Source organism: Panthera uncia, chromosome B1 (assembly GCF_023721935.1).
Source record: "Panthera uncia isolate 11264 chromosome B1, Puncia_PCG_1.0, whole genome shotgun sequence".
NCBI lineage: Eukaryota > Metazoa > Chordata > Mammalia > Carnivora > Felidae > Panthera > Panthera uncia.
In genome coordinates this window covers 66444968-66467859 of record NC_064811.1, presented here as the reverse complement: position 1 = coordinate 66467859, position 22892 = coordinate 66444968, and the positions used below count along the sequence as shown (strand labels likewise).

The following is a 22892-nucleotide window of genomic DNA, read 5'->3' as shown; positions in this document are numbered from 1 at the left end:
AGGCTCCAGGCTCTGAGCGGTCAGCACAGAGCCCAACGCGGGGCTCGAACTCATGGACCGTGAGATCATGACCTGAGCTGAAGTCGGAAGCTTAACCGACTGAGCCACCCAGGCGCCCCAAGTCGGACTCTTAACTGACTGAGCCACCCAGGCACCCCAATTTTAACTTTTTAAAAATATAATGTTGGAAGCAAAAGCCAATCTTAAACAATTTGAGTTCTTTTCCTATACTGTATTTCCCTGATTATGAGAGGATATTGAATATCTTTTCAGTGATCAAAGAACATACACATTTCTAAATTGCTTTCCAGAAAGATTATATTAAATTACACTTCTGTTAGTAGTATGTTTCTCCAAAGCCTAAGCAAGAATTATTTGGAGACTTGGTTTTCTCAAGATTAAAAATTTCTTCATCTCGTGTTTTTTATAGGGGGATTTTGGCAATTGCTTGGAGCATGGCAGATCCTGAATTGTTGCTGAGCTGTGGAAAAGATGCTAAGATTCTCTGCTCCAACCCAAACACAGGAGAGGTATGGGGAGGAAATGTTTCTTAAACTTCCAGCCAGTATAATTTTATCTCTAGATGAATAAGAAATTTTCCATAAGGATTCTTTAGTGTATTATTATAATTAAAGACAAGAGATGGAGGTATGTGTGAGATGTTAATCTAGCAGAGATTTTATCAGGAACATTATCTAAGCTCAGCTGTTTCTTCTAAGAAAATCAGCCACTGAAATAGTATATTTGAAATTAGTAACCATCTCCCACTCCCCATTTCCAATAAACTGTGTTTACCTACACTCAGAAATACTTCATTTGATTTATTTAACGTGATCTCTGGAAATCGGTGTCTTCAAAGTTTGGGTCTTTTTCCTGCTTTCCCATTTCTGAAGATCCTGACTTTTTTGGAAATCAGTAAATGTATGGGTTTTTTTGTTGGTTTGGTTGTTTTTTGTTTTTTCATGTTTATTTATTTTGAGAGAGAGAGAACGTGCAAAAGGGAGTGGCAGAGAGAGAGGGAAAGAGAGAGATTCCCAAGCAGACTTCATCCTCAGCATGGAGCCTGACACAGGGTTTGAACTCACAACTGTGAGATCACAACCAGAGCCGATGTCAAGAATTGGAGCCACCCAGGAGCCCAAGTAGATGTATGTTTTCAATCTCTCTTCTGAACTATACAGCAGGAATATAATACATCACAGTATAATATTTGTCATATGTCCTACCCATAGAAATTTAGATGTAGGAAATTTTACCCCTTATTAAATATAAATGTCATATAAATATAACTTAATTGCTTTTAATTGCTTTGGGTTAAGTTAATGGGCTAAAAAAATCTCTTAACTATTAAAAATTATTTTTCTTAGTTGAATGAATGGCTTCCGTCTTTTTCAGTATTGGGGAAGAGATCATAGATTTTTTTTTTTTAAGTTTTTATTTTCACTCCAGTTAGCTAACATACAGTGTTATATTAGTTTCAAATGTACAATATGGTAATTCAACACTTTCATACATCACCCTGTGCTCATCACAAAGTGCACTCCTTAATCCCCATTACCCATTTAACTCATCAAGACCATAGATACTACTTACAGCTTTTCAACTTTTACCTTCTATAATTATGATAGATTATTGTAAGTGTTTTGCTGGTTACTCTGATGGAATGCTAGCAAATATAAGAATATCTTCAATAGGTTTTAATCTATAATATTAAGATAGAAACAAGCACTTTTGTTATTTGATTTGTGGTTTAAAATTTTCAGATGCAGTGATATCTGTAAGAATATAGAAACATTAAAGTTAGGGGACATAGGGGCACCCAGGTGTCTCAGTCAGTTAAGCATCTGATTCTTGATTTCAGCTCAGTTCATGATCTCACAGTTTGTGAATTTGAGCCCACGTCAGGCTCTGCACTGGCAGCACAGAGCCTGCTTGAGATTTTTCTCTCTCCCTCTCTCTCTGCCCTTTCCTGCTAGCAAGCATGCACTCTTTCTCTCTCAAAAATTTTTTTAAAAGTCAGGGGACATAGGAGAAAAAAATTAAAATAGTAAGTTTTGCCTCATGTGATTTGTAGACCAAATAATAAAATCTTGCATTTTATACTGTGCTTTCCCAAATGAGTTCAGAATCATGGAAATTACTCTAATATTCTTAATTATATGATTTGATAAAATGAATTTTTGCATATGATTAGTTGTGTGTGCTTAGAATTTGAAGGAATAAACTTTTAGTACATGCTGCAACTAAAAACTTTAGTAGATTTTTATTCAGATGCAAATTAGGAACAGACCAGTGATTCACATTTGAAGCTATGAGTCTTATCAACCTTAAGCCTTAAAGACAAGCAAGCTAGGGGTGCCTGGGTGGCTCAGGCGGTTAACTGTCCAACGTCAGCTCAGGTCATGATCTCATGGTTCATGGGTTTGAGCCCCATGTCAGTCTCTGTCCTGACAGCTTAGAGCCTGGAGCCTGCTTTGGATTCTGTGTCTCCTTTCATTCTCTCTCTCTCTCTCTCAAAAATAAAAAAATAAACATTAAAAAAAAAAAAAAAAAAAAGATGAGCAGGCTAAATGCCTTTTCACTTAGTTGTTTTCTTATAAAGTAAAACATTCAAAATGTCTGAGTCAAATTTAAGATAATTTGACTTACTTTTTTTTTTTTTTAATTTTTTAATGTTTATTTATTTTTGAGACAGAGAGAGAGCGTGAGCAGGGGAGGGGCAGAGAGAGAGGGAGACACACAATCCGAAGCAGGCTCCAGGCTCTGAGCTGATAGCACAGAGCCCGATGAGGGGCTGGAACCCACAAACTGTGAGATCATGACCTGAGCCGAAGTGGGACGCTTAACCAAGACTTAGACACCCAGGCGCCCCTTGACTTACTTCTTAAAACCATAAAACTTTTGTTCCTATAAGCATCAATTAGCATCACACTAACTTTGAGTTAGCAATAATTATTACATTGTAAATGTTTTATATCAACCATTTTTTATAGTTTTTCCATATTGTTTCCTTTTAAAGAAAACTGTTTATGCTAAATATGTTTCTATTTTGCAGTAATAAGAATGCTGTATACATGGTTTTGCTTGAGTAAAAGCCAAATTCTCAGTGAATTCTTCCTTCTTGAGGTTATTTTTTAAATGTGGTCTTCAAATAGTTTAAATATGGTTGTTTGGATCTTGGCAAGCAAAAGAGCAGAAGACCATTATCTTTGAGTTTAACAAGCTTACTATAATAGATTTTTCTGGTCTTTCAGATGCACCCACTACTACCATTTCAATAAAAACAGGAAAACCTTAGTTTTTAATACACACTTCTTCTAAACTTGATTGAAACTTTGAATAAGCATTATTATTTTTTATCATAATAGATCGTCAAAATGGGCTTCTAATATTTTAAACAAGTATTTATAATTTTTTTTCCTGGCTCAAGACTCTTTCTAAAAGGAATTATTTAATTAAGCTGCACTTGTTAATCATATTAATACAGGTGTTTTGGCTGTAAAGTGGCTATATTGTTTTCTGACTTTTTGTTGTTGTTGCTTAGGTGTTATATGAACTTCCCACCAACACACAGTGGTGCTTTGATATTCAGTGGTGTCCCAGAAATCCTGCTGTCTTATCAGCTGCTTCCTTTGATGGGCGAATCAGTGTTTACTCTATCATGGGTGGGAGCGCAGATGGCTTAAGGCAGAAACAAGTTGACAAGGTAATAGAAAGCATTAAGATTTTAAATCATAACAATTGAAAAATATCATCTTATCATGGTATTATTTTGAAAATGACTTTACTATCAATGCTATGGATTAATTGGATAATTATGATAAAAATATTTCTTGAGTATGACTTGAAAACATGTAATGTAATCTCATATAAATTATACTTGCATTATTTTTTTTAGCTCTCATCATCTTTTGGGAATCTTGATCCCTTTGGCACAGGACAGCCCCTTCCACCATTACAAATTCCTCAGCAAACTGCTCAGCATAGTATAGTGTTGCCTCTGAAGAAGCCACCCAAGTGGATCCGAAGGCCTGTCGGTGCTTCCTTTTCAGTAGGTGGATTTGTTTTTATGGTCCATAAGCACAAAGGACTTCTTTTAGTAAAGGGTTCTTATAGGATCACTCAGATGGAAGAAGATTGAGTGTGAAATATGTCTGTAGATTTTTCGTTATTCAAAATGGTTTCTCAGGAAAAATAGGACCTACTTTGTTTTTTATTTTAAATTGTGGTAAAATATACATAACATAAAATTTACCATGTTAGCCATTTAGAAACATACAGTTCAATGGCATTAAGCACATTTACATCGTAATACAACCATCACACTGTCCATCCCCTTATTTTTATTTTTTATTTTTTTAAGGTTTTATTTATTTTTGAGACAGAGAGAGACAGAGCATGAACGGGGGAGGAGCAGAGAGAGAGGGAGACACAGAATCGGAAGCAGGTTCCAGGCTCTGGGCCGTCAGCCCAGAGCCCGACGCGGGGCTCGAACTCACGGACCGTGAGATCGTGACCTGAGCTGAAGTCGGACGCTTAACCGACTGAGCCACCCAGGCGCCCCATGTCCATCCCCTTATTAAACTTGCCTTCCTTCTCTCTCTCTCCTTCCTTCATAATTTTCTCTTCTTCATTTTTTTTTTTTTTAATTTGGAGGCAAGTGTATCTGTGTGTCCTCTTTCCTTCTCTTTATTCCTTCCAACTTTTTTTTAATTGCCAATTTCTTTTCTTTTTTTTATGGTAAAAATATGTAACGAAATTTACCATCGTAACCATGTTTAAGTGTAAATTACAGTATGTTAACTAAATACGTTTGTTGTACAACAGATCATCAGAACTTTTTTATCTTGTAAAACTTAAACTCTTTTACTATTGAACAACAACTGCTCATTTTCCCCTTCCCTAGCCCCTGGTAATCAAATTCTACTTTCTCTTTCTCTGAGTTTGACAACTATCAATACCTCATATAAATGGAATCATGCAATATTTGTCTTTTTGTGATTGATTTGTTTCACATAGCATAAGGTCCTCAAGGTGTTGCAGTGTCTGACAAGATTTCCTACTTTTAAAAGGCTGAGAAATAGTCCACATTTTCTTTATCCATTAATTTATCTGTGGACATTTAGTTTGCTTCCACCTCTTGCTATTATGAATAATGCTGCAGTGAACATTCGTGTGCAAATATGTCTTTGAGATCCTATTTTCAATTCTTTTGGATATATACCCAGAAGTAGGATTGCTGGATCTTATGGTAATTCTATTTTTAATTTTTTAAGGAGCCTCCCTACTGTTTCCCATAGTGGCTGTACCATTTTACATTTCCATCAACAGTGCACATGGGTTCTAATATTTCCACATCCTCACTAACATGCTGTTTTTTAATTTTTTTAGATAACAGTCAATGGGTGGGAGATGATAATCTCATTGTGGTTTGATTTGCATTTTCCTAATGATTAGTGATGTGGAGCATCTTTTCATGTATCTGTTGGCCATCTGTATGTCATCTTTGGAGAAATGTCTGTTCAAGTCCTTTGCTCATTTTTTAATCAGGTTGTTTTTGGGTTTTTTTTGTCACTGAGTTGTAGGAGTTCTTTATGGATTCTAAATGTTAACTCTGAATGTTAACAGATAAATGATTTGTAAGTATTTTCTCCCATTCTGTAGGTAGCTTTTTTTTACTCTGTTGATGGTTTACTTTCTGAACAGAAGCCTCATTTGTCTATTTTTGCTTTTGTTGCCTGTGCTTTTGGTATTACATCTATATCATTGTCAAATTAATGACTTCAGCTTAGAAAAACTTCAGCTTAGAAAACTCTGGTAGATCAGAAAGAAGAAATAAAGTCCTTTCCTAAATATTCTTATTTCACTACTGCTTTTAAGTCTTGTATAGAACAGACCATTTGTCCAGTGTTGGGTTACTTTCTTCATACAACCTACAGGTAAAATAAAATTTCATTAGTAGTAATATTAATAGCTGAAGTGTATTTTTTTAATAGCTAAAGTATATTTATGTACTGTGTGCCAGACATTGTTCTAAGCATTTTGCATATAGTAACATTTAATTCTGAGCCACTGAGAACTGCTTATAAAATAGCTATTACTATTACCTCTGTTTTGTAGATAAAGAGAAGCACAGAGAAATTAAAGAACTTGTCTAATCTTACAGATATAAAGATTTTAGCTATTCTACTGTCAATCTAATCTGATGCCTCCTGTGCATAATGATGAGAGTGAGTCTGTTGGTGATAATGCCTAAAACTAAGATAGTAAACTTACATTATTTGAGGTGGCTGGCTGGCTCAGTTGGTAGAATATGAGACTCTTGATCTTGGGGTCATGAGTTCAAGTCCCACACTGCAGGTAGAGATTACTTAAAAAAATAAACATATTATTCAACTTCCCATCATTGTAACAGAATTTGTACACAACATAGAATTCTGTATATTCATTTTTACCAAAACTGAATGAATTATCTCCGCAGCTACTACTGAGTTCTTGATACCATTCTTCTATTAATCAGGCTTGGAACTTTTCCTTTGACCTCTTGTATTCATTCCTTAGGTCCAGATATTGCTCTCTTGATAAATCTCTTGGATTTAATTCTTCTTTTTACATTGTGGTTACTCTGCCTAATTTTTCATCTTTTCACACTGAGCTGTTATATGATTGCATGTCTATTGCTTATCTATTCCCCCTCCAATCTATACTACATACTCTAGATTAATCTTCCTAAAATAGACCTTTGATTATGTCACTCATAAATCCATTCTTTGGATTTAATTAGTGTCATCATTCCTGTTTAGTTTTCTCTACCATCTGTACTCCTGCCTTTGAATTTTTTCCTTTATGACTTTCCACTTTCTTTACTGAATCCTAACCATTCATCTAGTTAGTTCCTTCCTTCCCTAAGTAATTAATAATTTATTATTTTAAAATTGTATATGTACAAGGTTTAAAAGAAAACCACCTGTTCAGAAAAGATCCCCCAAATATAAGCTCTTTGAGGACAGACTGTCTAGTTCCCAGGTATGTTTTTAGTGCCTAGAATGGTGCCTGACAAATAGAAAGCGTTCACTATATATTTATCTTTGGAATGAGAAGTGAACGTCTTCCTCCTCCCCATTCACCCTCCTCTACTTACTAGCATTGGAGTATTATAAAGACAATAAATAACACTCTTTTCTTCCCCATATGAGTTTAAAACCAAATAAGAGAGATGGAGAATCAAAATATCAGCTTTAGTGCTGCCATAAGCTTGATTGGAGGCTATAGTTTAGATGTGTTCAACCATAATGTACCTTTTAACAAACTAGAACATAGACTGCAAGAGCTGGGATGTTTTGTTTGCTTCTATATTTCCAGTTTCTGATTTGATGACTTTTTTTTTTTTAGCTTCACCCGTGCATTAGGCAGCCTTACTAACCTAGTTACAGGCAAGTCCAAGTACTGGAGGGCTTTTCTTTAAAGGTGCTGGCAGCTTATCTATATGGACTATTGCTTTATGAAGAAAGGTACAAAAAGAAGCCCTGAAGAGCTGATGTGAGCATGTTGCATTTCTTTCCTGAAGAACATCAGTCAGTTCTCTTCCAGGAGAGTGTGAAGGACAGAAGAGGCTGGAAGTGTTCTTCCTCTGCTAGTTCCTCTTACAGAATGCAAGAAAAATGCCCTCTCTGTGGACATGAGGGGTAGAATTCAGTGTCCCCCTCAAATATCTTTAGGTTGCCATTGAAGTTTTAGAAGTTAGGGTTATTTTTGTGATTATCTTTATAAATGTAAATAATATACCTAAATGTCCATGTCTTGATATATCAACTTCAGATGGTATTAATTAAAACTCTTCTGTGCAGTATTAAATTCGTACATTTATGCTTCCTTCCAGTTTTTCCAATTTCTAATTTCTACCAATTTTGGTAAATTACAGTATTTTTATATTGTTAAGACTTTAAAAATATTTTTATTGTGTTCAATATCCATATTTGTTTTGGTTGATTTGAAAAAATGATGACTAACAGGCAGCACTTACCGTTATTGCAATTAAGTGACATTATATTGTTACATAGAACCAAGTAAATGGGTAAATCCTCTTGTGAAACCCAGTTTAAGTCTTGGTTCTGGAGGGTGCAGTTTCACCAACTCCCCAAAATTTGGGGAAACCTAGCAGTTTTGCCTTTCTGTAAAGTTCCATATCCTGTGTGGTATTACCTGCACCACATTTAGAACCTACAAGTGCCTATTGTTTCAGTTGTATTTTCATGTTAAATTCCATAAAGATAGTGGTTTATGTTTTCTTGGTATTTCCTAGAGTGCGTGACATAACAAAAACTTTGCACATAGTAAACATTTAAAAAGATAAGCTTATGGGGGCACCATGGGTGGCTCAGTCAGTTAAGGGCCCGACTTCAGCTCAGGTCATGACCTTGTGATTCACGAGTTCGAGCCCTGCATCAGGCTCTGTGCTGACAGCTCAGAGCCTGGAGCTTGCTTCGGATTCGGTGTCCCCCTATTATCTCTCTGCCTCTACCCCACTCTCACTCTGTCTCTCTCTCTCAAAAATATATAAACATTAAAAAAAATAAGTTTATGTAAAAACCATAATCCTTATACAAAAATTACTGAGTATGAAGGATGAAGTTTGGTTCTGTGCTTCCTTCCTTACCTATATTTATTTGTATAAATAAATCAGATATTAACTGTATATTTGCTATGTACAAGGTATTGTAGGTACTGTAGGAGATACAAGACTGAGTAGATAGAGAACCACAGAACCTTCCTTGGAAGTATAGGAGAGGCATAACTTTGCATCTACCCTCCTAGGATTTTCACCTGGGCCTGAGAATTAAATTGACAAGACAAATTAACAGGAGAAAAGCATACAAATTTTTATGTATACCTGGGCCCTCATTGGGAAATGAAGATGCAAACAAATGGCAAAACCTAAGTGCTTATATACTAGGTTGAACAAAAAATGGCAGTTGTACCTAAAATATTTAAAGAGACTAAAGGGAGATAATTATCATTTAACAAGTCTCTTTGTATACATTTCTCTCAGCCTGACTCCCACCTCTGGTGATAAGAATGTTTCTTTCCCCCTGGAATAGACAGGGCAACTCTCACATGGGAGTTTCATCTCCTGCTTTTAGGAAGAAAAGAGGAGGTCAGAGGCACCTGGATGGCTCAGCCAGTTAAGCGTCCAACTCTTGATATCAGCTCAAGTCATGATCTTGTGGTTTGTGAGTTCCAACCCCCGAGTCAGGGTCCACGCTGACAGTGTAGAATCTGCTTGGGCTCCTCTCTCCCTCTCTCTCTCTCTCTCTCTCTCTCTCTCTCTCTCTCTCCCCCTCTCTCTCCCCCTCTCTCCCTCCCTCCCTCCCTCCCTCCCTCCCTCTCCCTCTCCCTCTCCCTCTCTCTGTCCCTCTCTCTCTCCCCCCTCCCTCCATCTCTGTCTCTGTCTTTGTCTCTCTCTCTCTTTCTCTCTCTCTGTCCCTCCCCAGCTCATTCTTTTTCTCTCTCTCAAAATAAATAAATATTAAAAAAAAAAAAAAAAAGCAGGTCAGGGTGCCTTTCTTTCCTGCTGTCTTTCAAGTAGTCTTTAGCTCCAAATAATCCTTATGCCAAATGGCATATTTTGGAGGGGCATATTCTGCCACCCTTTAAAACTTAGAGCCTAGGACAGAAGGTGAGGCAAATACATATAGCTAATAGTTGAGTCAAAAGAGGTCTATAGTGCTCGCTTAGGCAGCACATATGATAAAATTGGAACGATGCAGAGAAGATTAGCATGGCCCCTGTGCAAGGATGACACACAGATTCGTGAAGCTTCCACATTTTTGGAAGAAGAGAAAAAAAGAGATCTATGATATATTGAGGACATCTGAGGTGGGAGAGGTGACATTTGCCCAGGCCTTGAAGAGAAGTAACATTGAGTATGTAGAAGTTGGTGTAAACAAGTAGGTGAGAAATTATGGGGCACAGTAAATAGTACATTTTATCTAGAAGGTAGTAGGTAATAAGAATAGTAATTGAAGATCAAGTTCAGACAGTGGAGTATGGGATACTGTATCAGCTAACTTTATCCAGAGTGATAGATTTTAAGACCATAGTTCTTTCCGTTAGCAGGTTTTACAGTAAGTGCAAGTTTTGGCCTTATCCTTGTGGTTGAGAGTGACTTTGTTCATTTGTTCTTTTCTAGTTTGGAGGCAAACTGGTTACCTTTGAGAATGTCAGAATGCAGTCTCAGCAGGGAGCTGAGCAGCAGCAGCAGCCACGCCCTGTGTTCATTAGTCAGGTTGTAACAGAAAAGGAATTCCTCAGCCGATCGGACCAACTTCAGCAGGTTGTGCAGTCACAAGGATTTGTCAGTTATTGTCAGAAAAAAATTGATGCTTCTCAGACTGAGTTTGAAAAAAACGTATGGTCCTTTTTGAAGGTAAAGTTGGCATTAAAACTATTTCATTATCTGCAAATTTAACTATTCCCATTATATTCGAAATATGTCTTAATAAAGAAATTATTGCAAGATTGTGATTTCAGGAGCTTCTTGATGAAATTAACGAAACATGAAGAGCACACAACCATATTTTTGTCAAGAGTTCTTCCTTCTCTGCTTTGAAAAGCCTAATATAAAGTACTTCTTTTAATAAGTAAAAAATGACATACTAGTTATATTTAAGTGAGAGAGACATAATGTTCAGATCTATTTTAAAATTAATAACATAGAGTTTAGTATAATAGAAACATAGAATAATTTCTATAGTAGATCCAGTTAAGGAAAATGGGAAAAGAGGGAAAAGCTACAGGGGAGAGAGGTTGGAGGCATTTCTCATTCCTTTTACTGCATTGCATTTAAGACAATAGAAAATAGAGTTTTTAGTTGGTCATTTTGCCTCCAGTGGAATGTCTGTTTCTTAATACCGAATTTTCCAAAGAGATCTTGAATATAACAAGGTTAACTTCTAAAATTATAGAATTTCATATCTTGTAATTATGAATTTGGGGAGAGAGTTTTAGGACATTTGAGTGTTCCCCATAGTGTTGGGTTCTGCATGCATATAACCATTGGACGTGACTTAGTTTGTACTTAACAAAAATTATAGTTTAAACTTTGGAGTGCCTGGCTGGTTCTGTCAGCAGAGCATTTGACTCTTGATCTTGGGGTCATGAGTTCAAGCCCCACAGTAGGCATAGGGTTTACTTAAAAAATAAAAGTAAGCTTTATTCAACAAGGATAATTAATTACTGGTATACTTGATATTTAAAAAAATATTTTGGAGATTCTTTCAGTAGTCTTCTATATAGTAGATATAGAAAACTTTCCTTGATACAGTAGACTTTATTTTTGATGATTTTTAATAATTCTACTTGGAATTTGATCAGTTAATAGAAAATTTAAATGCAGGTCTTTATTTCAAGACTATGTCTTTTTAAAGGTAAACTTTGAGGATGATTCTCGGGGAAAATACCTGGAACTTCTAGGATACAGAAAAGAAGACCTAGGAAAGAAGGTAAATTTCTGGGAAAGGTTAAAAGGCTGTGCTTATAAAAGTAAATATTTATGTAGCATAGGTGTTCTGTTTTATAAACTTCTACACAGATAACCTCAAATCATTCAATATATATTTAATAAGAATTTGTGTTTGGTTGCCAAAGTTCTAAATACATATTATTAAATATGTAACCTTACCTTGTACCTGGATTTAAAAGCTGCCAGAACCATCTATAATTCAAACTTGACTTAATGAGCTCTGTTGTATCGGGTAGAATTGGGCCTTGGAAGATAAGAGGCTCTGAACTTCAAACACTGGAAGTAACACTTAGATTTTAAGAGGGTATGTAACCAGTGGCCTTGGAGGAAAAGAAAAAGGGGAAACTGTTAGAGATCACCCCATGTTCACTACAGCTTAAGTAATAAAGAATAGAGTACTGTTTGAAGTTACCACAGTTTTCTACCCTCACTGTTTATGCCTTAGCCCACGTTCCCAAACTCTGTATTGAGTTGGTCCAGCTGACAAGTAAGTAGTAAATATTTTGGAACAAGGGCAATTTATTGTACTGAACCTGAATAAACAAAAGTCTGATTGATTAGCTTAATATTCAGCTTAATAATAATTGCTTAATAAAAAGATTCCCTTTTAAAAAGAGAAAGTCCTGGGGCACCTGGGTGGCTCAGTCAATTAATCGTCTGACTTCAGCTCAGGTCATGATCTCGTGAGTTCATGAGTTTGAGCCCCGCATCGGGCCCTGTGCTGACAGTGCAAAGCTGCTTTGGATCCTCTCTCTCCCTCTCTCTCTCTCTCTCTCTCCCTCTCTCTCCCTCCCTCCCTCCCTCCCTCTCTCTCTCTTAAAAATAAAACATTAAAAAAATAAATAAAAATAAAATAAATAAAAAGAAAGTCCTATTCCAGTTTTTCAGTCTTCTTCTCAAAGAGGGGCTTAATTATTATTCATTCCACAATATTGACATGAACAGCATGAAAAACACTCTGACTTTGAACACCTTGAAGGAAATATTTTAGATTCTTTGTGTAATTTGTATTAGCCCTTTGTTGTTCTTTCAGAGTGTCTAAAGTTTTCTATGGCATTGCAGAGTTGTTGCATATATGGTACAGCTTAGATACTACGCACTCTGAGCGATGCTGAGCACCATGAAGATTCGTGACCCTTCGATGTCACATCACAGCTCTGCCGCTTATTGGCTGTGTGTCTTTGCTCAATCCTTTAGATATTTTTTATATTTAATTTTATTATTAGTCTGAACTTCTTGGTGCTATAACTTGTAGGTTTGTAAGAGATTAATATGAAAGTTTTGGGGACGTCTGGGTGGCTTAGTCGGTTGAGTGTCCGACTTTGGCTCAGGTCATGATCTCACGGTCTATGGGTTCGAGCCCCACGTGGGGCTGTGTGCTGACAGCTCAGAGCCTGGAGCCTGCTTCAGATTCTGTGTCTCCCTCTCTCTCTGCCCCTCCCCCGCTCATGCTCTGTCTCTCTCTCTCTCTCTCTCTCTCTGTCAAAAATAAATAAACATTAAAAAAAAAAAAAAAGTTTTGCTGAATGCCCGATAGCAAAAATGAAGAAATAGAACCTGTTTGTCAAAATACTTGTAATAGCAGTTCTTTCCATAGTGAGTGCCTGAAGAAATTTTTTTTAATTAATTATAGTTATTTAAAACAAAGTAAAAGAAAACATGCTTGTTTTGAGGTTAGGTTTGTGATCGAATAGCAGATTTTATTCTTTTAAACACACCATCCTTGATCTGAATTTTTGTGGATTTTGCCAATGAAAATGGAGAAAGAGGTGAGCATTTGTTACATGCACTGAAATAGAATTCCATGTAGTAGGTGAGTTGTTGTTTTTATTTCAGATTGCTTTGGCCTTGAACAAAGTGGATGAACCCGATGTGGTAAGAAGGCCTTTAAAAATAGCTACCTTCCAAAAATTTGGTTTAGGTCATAACAAAGAAGGAAATGTAATTTAAGACATGTGTCTTTTTTATTGCTTTACAGTGTAAAAATACATGCTGATTGTAGATATTTTAATAAGTGAATAACTATCATTTTAAAATAGTATAAGTTTAGCTGGTAGAGCATTCCTTTCTCTTGACAATATTTGAATTTTGCGAAAGAGGGCAAACAATATCAGTGGCTGCTCAGATACTTAAGGTTAAGATCTCTGTTCCCAAGGGACATTTGATGGGGGCTGGGGGGAGAGGGAGAAAGGAAAGTCTTAGCAGTCATGGCTCTTTGCTTTTCCTCTATTAGTGTTTCTTAAATAAATTTACTTAGTGTTGCTTCTTATGATTAAACTAGCTCTGAATTTTGTTGGTTTGGTCTTTTGTCTTGCTTGTTCACTAATATTCTTTTAATGCTACGTCCTTCAACTTCCTCTGTAATTGTTTTGTGTACCAAAGGCTCTTAAAGATTCTGACCAAGTAGCACAGAGTGATGGGGAGGAGAGCCCTGCTGCTGAAGAGCAGCTCTTGGGAGAGGTACTTATTTTTTTCCTTTTTAATTACATTGGTAAAGTATGTTATATTTGTTTATCTCACATTGAAATACGGAAAATTTGCTTGACTACTTGTCAGAATGAAATTGGGAGATGTTGTTTTCTTAGAGATTTTTGGGCTAGGAGTCTATTTACTAGTTTGACAGAACTGTCATCAGTGAAATCTTTAGTCCTCTGACCTAGCTTCTGGATTATATGTCTTAAAATTAACAGTTGACATGAGATTGACTTAATTCGGTCAGATGGATATCAGCATGTCACAATGAAAAGAGATGTTGCTCAGAAATCCACAATGCATTGCATATAAAGTTTATGTTTTTTCTTGACACATTAATATTTAGGACCTACGATCAGTGAGAAACAAAGGCTTCTAGATTAGTCTTGAACTTTGAATCCAGGTATAGAAATTTTCACTAATTTGAACTGTCATGATTTTTTGATTGACATGATAAACGTGTCATGAGTTGTAGTTGACAATTTTTATAACCAGTTAAAAAGAGTCCTTGAACACAGAGTTGTATCATTAATTTTTTTCCTTTTGTTTTTCTGGGTTTTTTTTTAACCACTATTAAATAATTCTGTACTTTTCTTGCTTTCTAATTATATTTCATCTTGGACAATTAATTAATCAACACGTTCTTGTTTCTCATCTCATCTTTGACTTTTTCATTGTTCTTTGTGGTATAGAGATACCTTGACTGGAATGTCTCTTACAATCCTTTGCTAAGTTACAAGAGTAATTCATCAGTAAATTTAGACTTTTACAAGAAAATTGTTAAAAAAAACAACTTTCCTTAGAAGTAGATCTTCTGACATTTGTTTAATCTGAAAATAAAGAATATGTGTAAAATCTTAGTAAAACTTTGAACCAATTTTGGGAATACCTATACAGAATTGTAGGATACCTTGAAGAAATGTACTTTCATTTATGTACAACTAGACTAACTATGTATTATCAAATAGAAGCCCATTTGGAAATACACTTATGAATGAATAGATCAGAATAATATGCACATAACAAAACGATAGTCACCAATGTGTACTTTTGGAGTATTCAAAAAAAAGTTTAAGGAGATAGGACCATCTCCTTTACCTTGATGATGCTATTTGTTTATCAGACATAGTAGTTTACACATTGAAAATACTCAATATGTAATCAGCTGCTTTTTTCACCATTATTTACATTTCAGAAGTCAATAAATAGATTTTATTGTTTTCTTAGAAGGCAAATTTGAAAAATTGTGAGTTAAAAAAAGGGTTTTTTTGTAAGTTAGTGAATATAATCAGATCAGTATCTGATTTATTTCTTAATAGGAATAATTTAAGCTCTAGAATGTTTTTGTTTTAAAGTTCTAAAATGCTTCCCTGTAATTAGGGAAAGAGTTAAGGTTTTAGCTATTTTTCTGTAATAGTATTAACTAATTAAGCATTGATGATGCTGTGCTGTGCTCTGCACTAAAATTCCCCAATCCAAAAATGCCCCTGACTTTGAATACTAGGTGTTTACATTCAGATGTATAGGTAACACACACAGAAGATAGCTATTTTATCTCCTGCAAGACAGCTATCTTTTTCTTTAAATTTTTCTCTATGATTTCTTTAATATATTTTATTTTTGTCTTCTTGTGACTTTTTATGCATAGAAGAGAAAGCATTTAAACTATTTGCCAGCAATATGCCTTCATTATGTTTCTTTTCTTCTAAAGAAAGAAAATATACTGATAAGTAGTTTCAGAAATTTATAACAGAACTGTGTGTATCTTTTTACCAGACCAACCTGCTATGGCAGGTATGACTAATTTAAGAGAATACAAAGTCTATAATTGAATTTGAGTATATTCATACAGTCTTTTATATAGCATTTGTATAAGGGCACCAAGTGATTTTTCTTTCATAACTGATTCAATTAAAACAAAAATACCTTATAAGTAAACCTAATGGACAGAAGTTTTTAGACATAGAAAATTTTAGATGTGTAGAAGCAGAGTTGTTTTAACAGTCTAAATATGGTAAAATTAAAAACACGTGTATTTTGCTTGTTTCAAACTCCTCTTATTTGAAGTAAAAACAAACATTCTTCAATAATTTCTGAGCTACCAGTAATGGATATGTACACTTATAGTTTGTTTAACATTATTCCTGATGACTTTGGATTTTATTTATGATTGTATAATGGGAGTTAATACTTAGGAAAGTCTTAGATCTGAGAACTTTTCTGGAATAACTGCTCATGTCATCTAGTCAGTAGGTGAATTATATATATATATAGTAAATATATAAATTTTGTTTTGCCAGTAAATTTCTCCACAGTTTCACTGTGGCTAAATTGCTGCCCTTTCCATCTTTTAGTGCATCAAAGAAGGAAAACAAGAATCTGAATTTCTGCCACCAGCAGGAAGAACATTTAACATCTCCATCAGTGGTGGTAAGTACTTATTTCATTTTTATTTTTACCTATTTGAAAACAAATAGTCCCTAAATTTAAGTTACAAATGTTTTGTGACAAGTGGTGGAGGGTTGAAAAGAAGAACCCAGTTATTTAGTATATGTAATCAGGGGGCACCTGGGTGGCTCCATCGGTTAAGAATCTGACTTAGGCTCAAGTCATGATCTTGCGGTCCGTGAGTTCGAGCCCCACGTTGAGCTCTGTGCTGGAGAGCCTGGAGCCTGTTTCAGATTCTGTGTCTCCCTCTCTCTCTGACTCTCCCCCATTCATGCTCTGTCTCCCTCTGTCTCAAAAATAAATAAAAGTTAAAAAAAAAAATTAGTATATGTAATCAGTCTCTTGGAGATAGATGTTCTGACATCAATGTAATAAAAACTGTGTAATGATCTCTATTATTCCAGTTTAAGCAATCTGAAAATGTGTTATTTTACCTGATTTTACTTACATGCATCTCAATATATTTCCATAGAAATTGATCCACTAGTAATATTCAGAAATTAGCATTGTTTTCTCCTTTGTGTGTGCATGTAAAAGTTGATATGTATAAGATTTTTTCTTTTAACAAAACCTTTTATTAACTTGGGTGTATTTCCTTATTGCAGATATTGATGGTTTAATTACTCAGGCTTTGCTGACGGGTAACTTTGAGAGTGCTGTTGACCTTTGTTTACATGATAACCGCATGGCTGATGCCATTATATTGGCCATAGCAGGTGGACAAGAACTCTTGGCTCGAACCCAGAAAAAATACTTTGCAAAATCCCAAAGCAAAATTACCAGGGTATGTTGTTTTAAAAATAAACTATAACACTGTTCTGAGTATAAAAGCAATACATTCTTAGAATAGATAATTGATATGCAGAAAACAGTTAAAAAACTAAAACAAAACACTCATAGTTCCTTGAACCAGAAATAGTTATTATTGATAGTTTGGCGTTGTTATTTTTATTTTTTGTACTTTATGTATATAATTTTTTAATGAAAAGTACTTTTCATATTTTTATTGTAGAAAAGTTAGAACATAGAAAAATTTAAAGGTAAATATTTTAATTTTTAAATTCTAATTCTTCCATCAAATTGGAGTATTTAGGATGATTGGATAGTTATCCAATTGTATTTGTGGGACGAGGTGAGCCTAGGGTCTTCCTACTCTGCCGCCATCTTCCTCTTTCTCAACCTTGATGAAGTTAATTCTGACTTCATATCTCACGTGTACTCAAAACATTTTTTCTTATCCATCAGAGCAGGTCATGCCTTCCTGTTAATGTTTTGATAATACCCTATACTTTTCCTTCTCAGCATATTTTTTTAAGTTTATTTATTTATTTTTAAGTAATCTCTACACCGAACATGGGGTTTGAACTCACTACGCCAAGATCAAGAGTCGCATGCTCCTCCAGCTGAGTCAGCCTGGCACCCCTCCTTCTCAGCATATTTACATTACAAAAAATGTTTGTGTGATGGGACTTGTTTGTTTTTTGTTTTTTGGGTTTTTTTTTGAGGAAAAATAATAACCATCTTTTTTATGTCTGTTGGTTCAGGGATATTCTTCACTTTGTTGCTGCTTTATTCTGCATGAAATACTGTGAATAGTAGGTTTAAAAGATATGATTGATTGGCCAGAGGTAATTTTTCTAATATACCAGAGATTTTTAATTCTCCTTTATTTTCCTTTCTTAAGCTAATTACTGCAGTGGTGATGAAGAACTGGAAAGAAATTGTTGAGTCTTGTGACCTTAAAAATTGGAGAGAGGCTTTAGCTGCTGTATTGACTTATGCTAAACCAGATGAGTTTTCAGCCCTTTGTGGTAAGAAAATGAGCCTTATATTTATACAATGTATATGGCATCGTATATTTTATATAAAATTAGTAATATATTATTAGAAATGTTTGCAAAGCAGCTAATCATAGATAAGAAAAAGAAGTTCCCATTTGGATACTTTTGTTAGAATTATTAACATTACTTCTCCATATCTAGTCATTACTTTTAATAATATTTCTTAACAGTTTTGGTTTCCAGCAGACCGGACCTAGAGTCTTGCCTCTGCCACTTACTAGTTGTATGACCTCGGAAAAATCACTTTCTAAGCCTTAGTTAGTCTATTATATGTAAAATTACACATAATTAGCTTTCAATTAATAAATATTAACTGGATAAAATTAGTAATTATAACATTTGATTGGAAATTATAAATTACTGTTAAAGGCTGTGACTAGACTGGTAGCTAAGGAATGATACTCCTTACTTGTAAGAACAGAAGCTTCAGAGTGCTAGTATCAGAACAACCAACCATTTGCTACCTTGAAAGTATTATGAGAATATGAAAGTTGTAAGATATTAACTTTATTATCATAAGTGATTTATTGTAGTCCTACCTACCATTGATGTTCATTTCAAATGTGCCATATTTCATCTATTTACACAAATATCTGACATGTTGAAATGGAGTTAAATGTTCATTAGGATTTTTCTGTTCAAATGTCCTTTCCATTTATTATTTTTTAATGTAATTCAGGGAAATTCATTCTGCAACTAGGTATATAGAATCTCGAGAAGTCATTCCTTACGTACAATTTGTCATGCACTTCCATTCATTTAATAAATAAATACTCACTGAGCATTTACATAACTGATTTTGTTTCTATCTGCTACTCATTGGTTGTGAAGTTTAATTCATACTTCTGAAAATATTATTGGCTTACTTACGACTTCATGTTCAGATTGCCTTGAGTATAATCTTACTTTGTTTTCCTCTTGATCGGTAGATCTTTTGGGAACCAGGCTTGAAAGTGAAGGTGATATCCTCCTGCAGACTCAGGCATGTCTCTGCTATATCTGTGCAGGGAATGTAGAGAAACTAGTTGCATGTTGGACTAAAGCTCAAGATGGAAGCAGTCCTTTGTCCCTTCAGGTTAGTATCTTTGAAACAAGGGGTGCTTACTTTCTAGTGTTGTCTTTCACCCTACTTCTATTCTAGAAATTGACTTGTTCCAGAAGTTCATTGCTTTCACCTTAGTTACCTATGTTTTAGAAGTTCTTTTGCTGGATAACTTATGTGTATTTGTAGCATATTTGGCGGGGCAAAGTATGAGATGATGGGATAGTAAAATGGAGTTGCAACTGCTTGTGAAATCAAGGTTGTGATTTGGTAGTTTATTGGAAGAAGCAGGTGGCAAGAGCATGAAAACAGTCCTAGAGTGTACGTCTTTTCTCCCATGCTTCTCTCCCTGCCTCTGGTGACCCTATCTGCCTTGGGCAAGGAAAGAGGCAATGTGGGGTAAGGAATGGGAGACCTTCCCAGTACCAATAGAGAATCTTAATCGTCATGATTAAGGGAAAATGAAAGTAAGAGGTAAATGGAATCCTATGTAGCACTAAAACCTGGACAAGAGGGGGAGTAAAAAATATGGGGACTATTTTCAGGCATGGAGTAACTGTATACAGTATTTAGATTTTTTTTTCTAAGCATTTAATCAGAGTCTCATAATATTTCATTCAGGTATTTCTTTTTCGCTCTGGAAAGAGATTTTCTCAGTACAGTTGTAACTTTAAAGATCACTTTATTAAAACTGAAAATCTGGTAGGAAATCACTGTTTTCCTAAGTGCTTTTGAGAGAAAGCACACTTGTTTTACACTTCTGGATCTGTGTACTTTTGAAGGGCCGATAGATAGGATATTCTTGTGCTTTATACTTGAGGCTTCCCATTGTTGAAATAATTGGTATTGAAGAGCAATGTGAAAAATTTGGGGTTGAAATAGTAAGCTCATTGGAGGTCACCTCTTAGTAGTAGTGTTTTTATAGTATAGGTAGTATGATGTTTTCAGTCAGTTTCTTCTATACCTGCTGGAACCCAGTTTCTGCCTTTGGACATTTATCTGCTGATCACTTTCACTTTGGATGCTTGCCTACTTTAAGCTCACAAGACAAGTATCTGGCACTTTAAGGATATTTAGGAGAAGGAAATAACCTATGCCCTAACCATGATAAGGTACTTTCTTCCTCCTTACTTTTTCAGTTTACGTGAATGGTGGACAGCTGTTGCAGAAGTTTTTGAGAGAGAGGATAATAAGATAAACTTTTAGGAGGTTTTAGAAATCTTAGTATCTCTTCATTCCTGCTCTCTTGCATACACATCTTGGTAATTTTGTTTGCTTGCCCTTCTCTCTCCCTTCTTTTCCTCACTTAGGATCTTATTGAGAAAGTTGTCATCCTGCGAAAAGCTGTACAACTCACCCAAGCCATGGACACCAATACTGTAGGAGTTCTTTTGGCTGAGAAGATGAGTCAGTATGCTAATTTGTTGGCAGCCCAAGGCAGTATTGCTGCAGCCTTGGCTTTTCTTCCCGAAAACACCAACCAGGTAATTAGAATTGACCATTTCTCTTCTTTTAATGTGTGAATAAGGTGAGTCCGGTGGGTAGCACTTAGTGTTAAACATAAGAATATTGGTAAGTAGAATGTTTTGGAACAATTGAATTTCTGTCATCTGACCATAAGTGAATGTTACTGACAATTATTCAAGCATCATTTTAGGTGTACCCAGACGGTATTGGAGAGATAGGATGCTCTTGTAGTACGATAGATCCCTTTGTACTGATGGGCATAGTATTTGAGGGAAAAAATGGAAAAGGACCAACTTCTAATTTCTTGAGCCAAATGCTGATTCTTTGTACATGGTTCTTTGTAGGAATCTTCTGTGTTAGAAAGCTATGAATATTAATACTTAAATAATTGGGGTTGTAGTTTTAAAATTCCCACAAATGCTAGACATAGACATAGATATTAGTGAAGAAGTTCATTCTGTATACCATTTCAGTCTGATACTGTCTGCAGACAAGTACATTTTTAAAATACTCAAGGCAGGGAGAATGACATTTCTGATTTATTATTTGGTACGCATTAAATTGGGCTTTTTCAATGCAATGGAATTAAGTAAGTGACTGACAATATAATGATGGACACGATTGCCAAGATTCTTTTCCTAAGGGAGTTTTCCAAAAGTGATACATAACTATGATAGAGGTAGTAGTGCAGTGGAATCACAGAAGAGGGCAACCTAAATTTAATAATGAAGCATGGGTAGAAATCAGGGAGAGGTTTGAGAACAGTTATCCACAAGTAGGATGTTTGTATCTATATTGTGTGTGTGACAGAGCTTAATTTTGAGCCTTGAAGATATTTTCTTGTTTCTATGCTTTTTATTATAAACTTTATTTTGTTTTTGATGGATTTTTTTAATTGTTTTCAGTATTTTGTCTCTTGTAGGGAATTATCAGTAAATTTCATTGAGTAGTTTCATTGAGTAAAAACACTTAAGTCTATGTTCCAGCATTATGGAGGTTTGACTCTAGTTGGTTTTGAAACACATTTACATGTTGTATCTTTCGATTTTATCTGTGAGAATATTAGGTAGAATAGAAATAGACTTTATGATGACCTTGGCATAATTATTTTATGACTTTTTAAACACCCCTTTAATAGTGAGTTATAAGACCCTTTAAGACTAACTTAATCTAAGACCTTTAGATCTTGTAGCCTCAGTATTAAACTCTTTATCTTCAATACCATTTATAACCACATACATTTTTTCTTTTTTTTTTCTTTTTTTTAAAGCTTATTTATTTTGCGAGAGAGTATGTGCATGCACACAAGCAGGAGAGGGGCAGAAAGAGAGTGAGAGAGAAAATCCCAAGCAGGCTCGGCACTGTCAGTGTAGAGCCCAACGCAAGGCTTGAACTCACAAACTGTGAGATCATGACCTGAGCCAAAGTCAGATGATTGACCGACTGAGCTGACCAGGCACCCCTAACCACATACATTTTCTATATATTATTCTTCATGTTTCCTTTGGACTTTTAAAGAACATTCTCTATGTAAAAATAAACAATTTTGAAGTTGCTGTCTTCTATATATTTCAGTAGACCCTTAGTATTTTCTGGGGAACATGTCCTGAGACTTTGTGATATCATTATAGTATCTAACCTTCCTCCCTAATAGTATACCTAACAGTTTAAATGACAGCTTTAAACCTTTAGTGAATTTATAGTAATGTATGACTTTTTAAAGTTACTAAAATCAGTTCTTGCTGAAATATTTTAACATTACCTTTTTGTTGTTGTTTGTTAATATCTGGAACATGTATGCGGTCAACTCATACTTATTGTAGATCTGTATAATTGTAGATCTGTGTAAGCTACCATGAGTATGACATCTTACTCTTTTATTTCCAACATCTCTCTCTCTTTTTTTTTTTTAATTAATTTTCCTTCCTTTCTTAGGTCACCATTTTCTTTCATCACATCGTCAGCAGTTGATTCTTTTGGGGACCTTTTTTCCCTATAAAGAAATGAAGTTGTATTTTTTTAAACTACTTTTGTGATTTGTGAAAATTACTCAACTATAAGAAAATACAAAAGAGCAGAGATGATGAGTGGCATTGATCTT

The 22892-nt window shown here is 35.0% G+C and overlaps 1 protein-coding gene and 1 non-coding gene across 30 annotated transcripts in view; both read left to right on the top strand.

Annotated features, from left to right (window-relative positions):
- SEC31A (SEC31 homolog A, COPII coat complex component) overlaps positions 1-22892 on the top strand; it is a 71677-nt gene that overhangs the window by 22939 nt on the left and 25846 nt on the right. For 11 of the 29 annotated variants that reach the window (XM_049630738.1, XM_049630737.1, XM_049630763.1 and 8 more), the window contains 12 exons: positions 431-530; positions 3545-3706; positions 3899-4051; positions 10190-10426; positions 11427-11501; positions 13358-13396; positions 13904-13981; positions 16348-16423; positions 17047-17225; positions 18126-18252; positions 19212-19357; positions 20635-20808. In XM_049630738.1, coding sequence (XP_049486695.1) covers positions 431-530; positions 3545-3706; positions 3899-4051; positions 10190-10426; positions 11427-11501; positions 13358-13396; positions 13904-13981; positions 16348-16423; positions 17047-17225; positions 18126-18252; positions 19212-19357; positions 20635-20808 — 1546 coding nt within the window. The remainder of the gene's footprint in view (positions 1-430; positions 531-3544; positions 3707-3898; positions 4052-10189; positions 10427-11426; positions 11502-13357; positions 13397-13903; positions 13982-16347; positions 16424-17046; positions 17226-18125; positions 18253-19211; positions 19358-20634; positions 20809-22892) is intronic. The other 18 variants (XM_049630767.1, XM_049630761.1, XM_049630759.1 and 15 more) reach the window with 3 other exon arrangements.
- On the top strand, positions 9724-9830 carry LOC125924060 (U6 spliceosomal RNA). Its single transcript, XR_007458246.1, has one exon. It is a non-coding gene; the product is annotated as a U6 spliceosomal RNA (small nuclear RNA).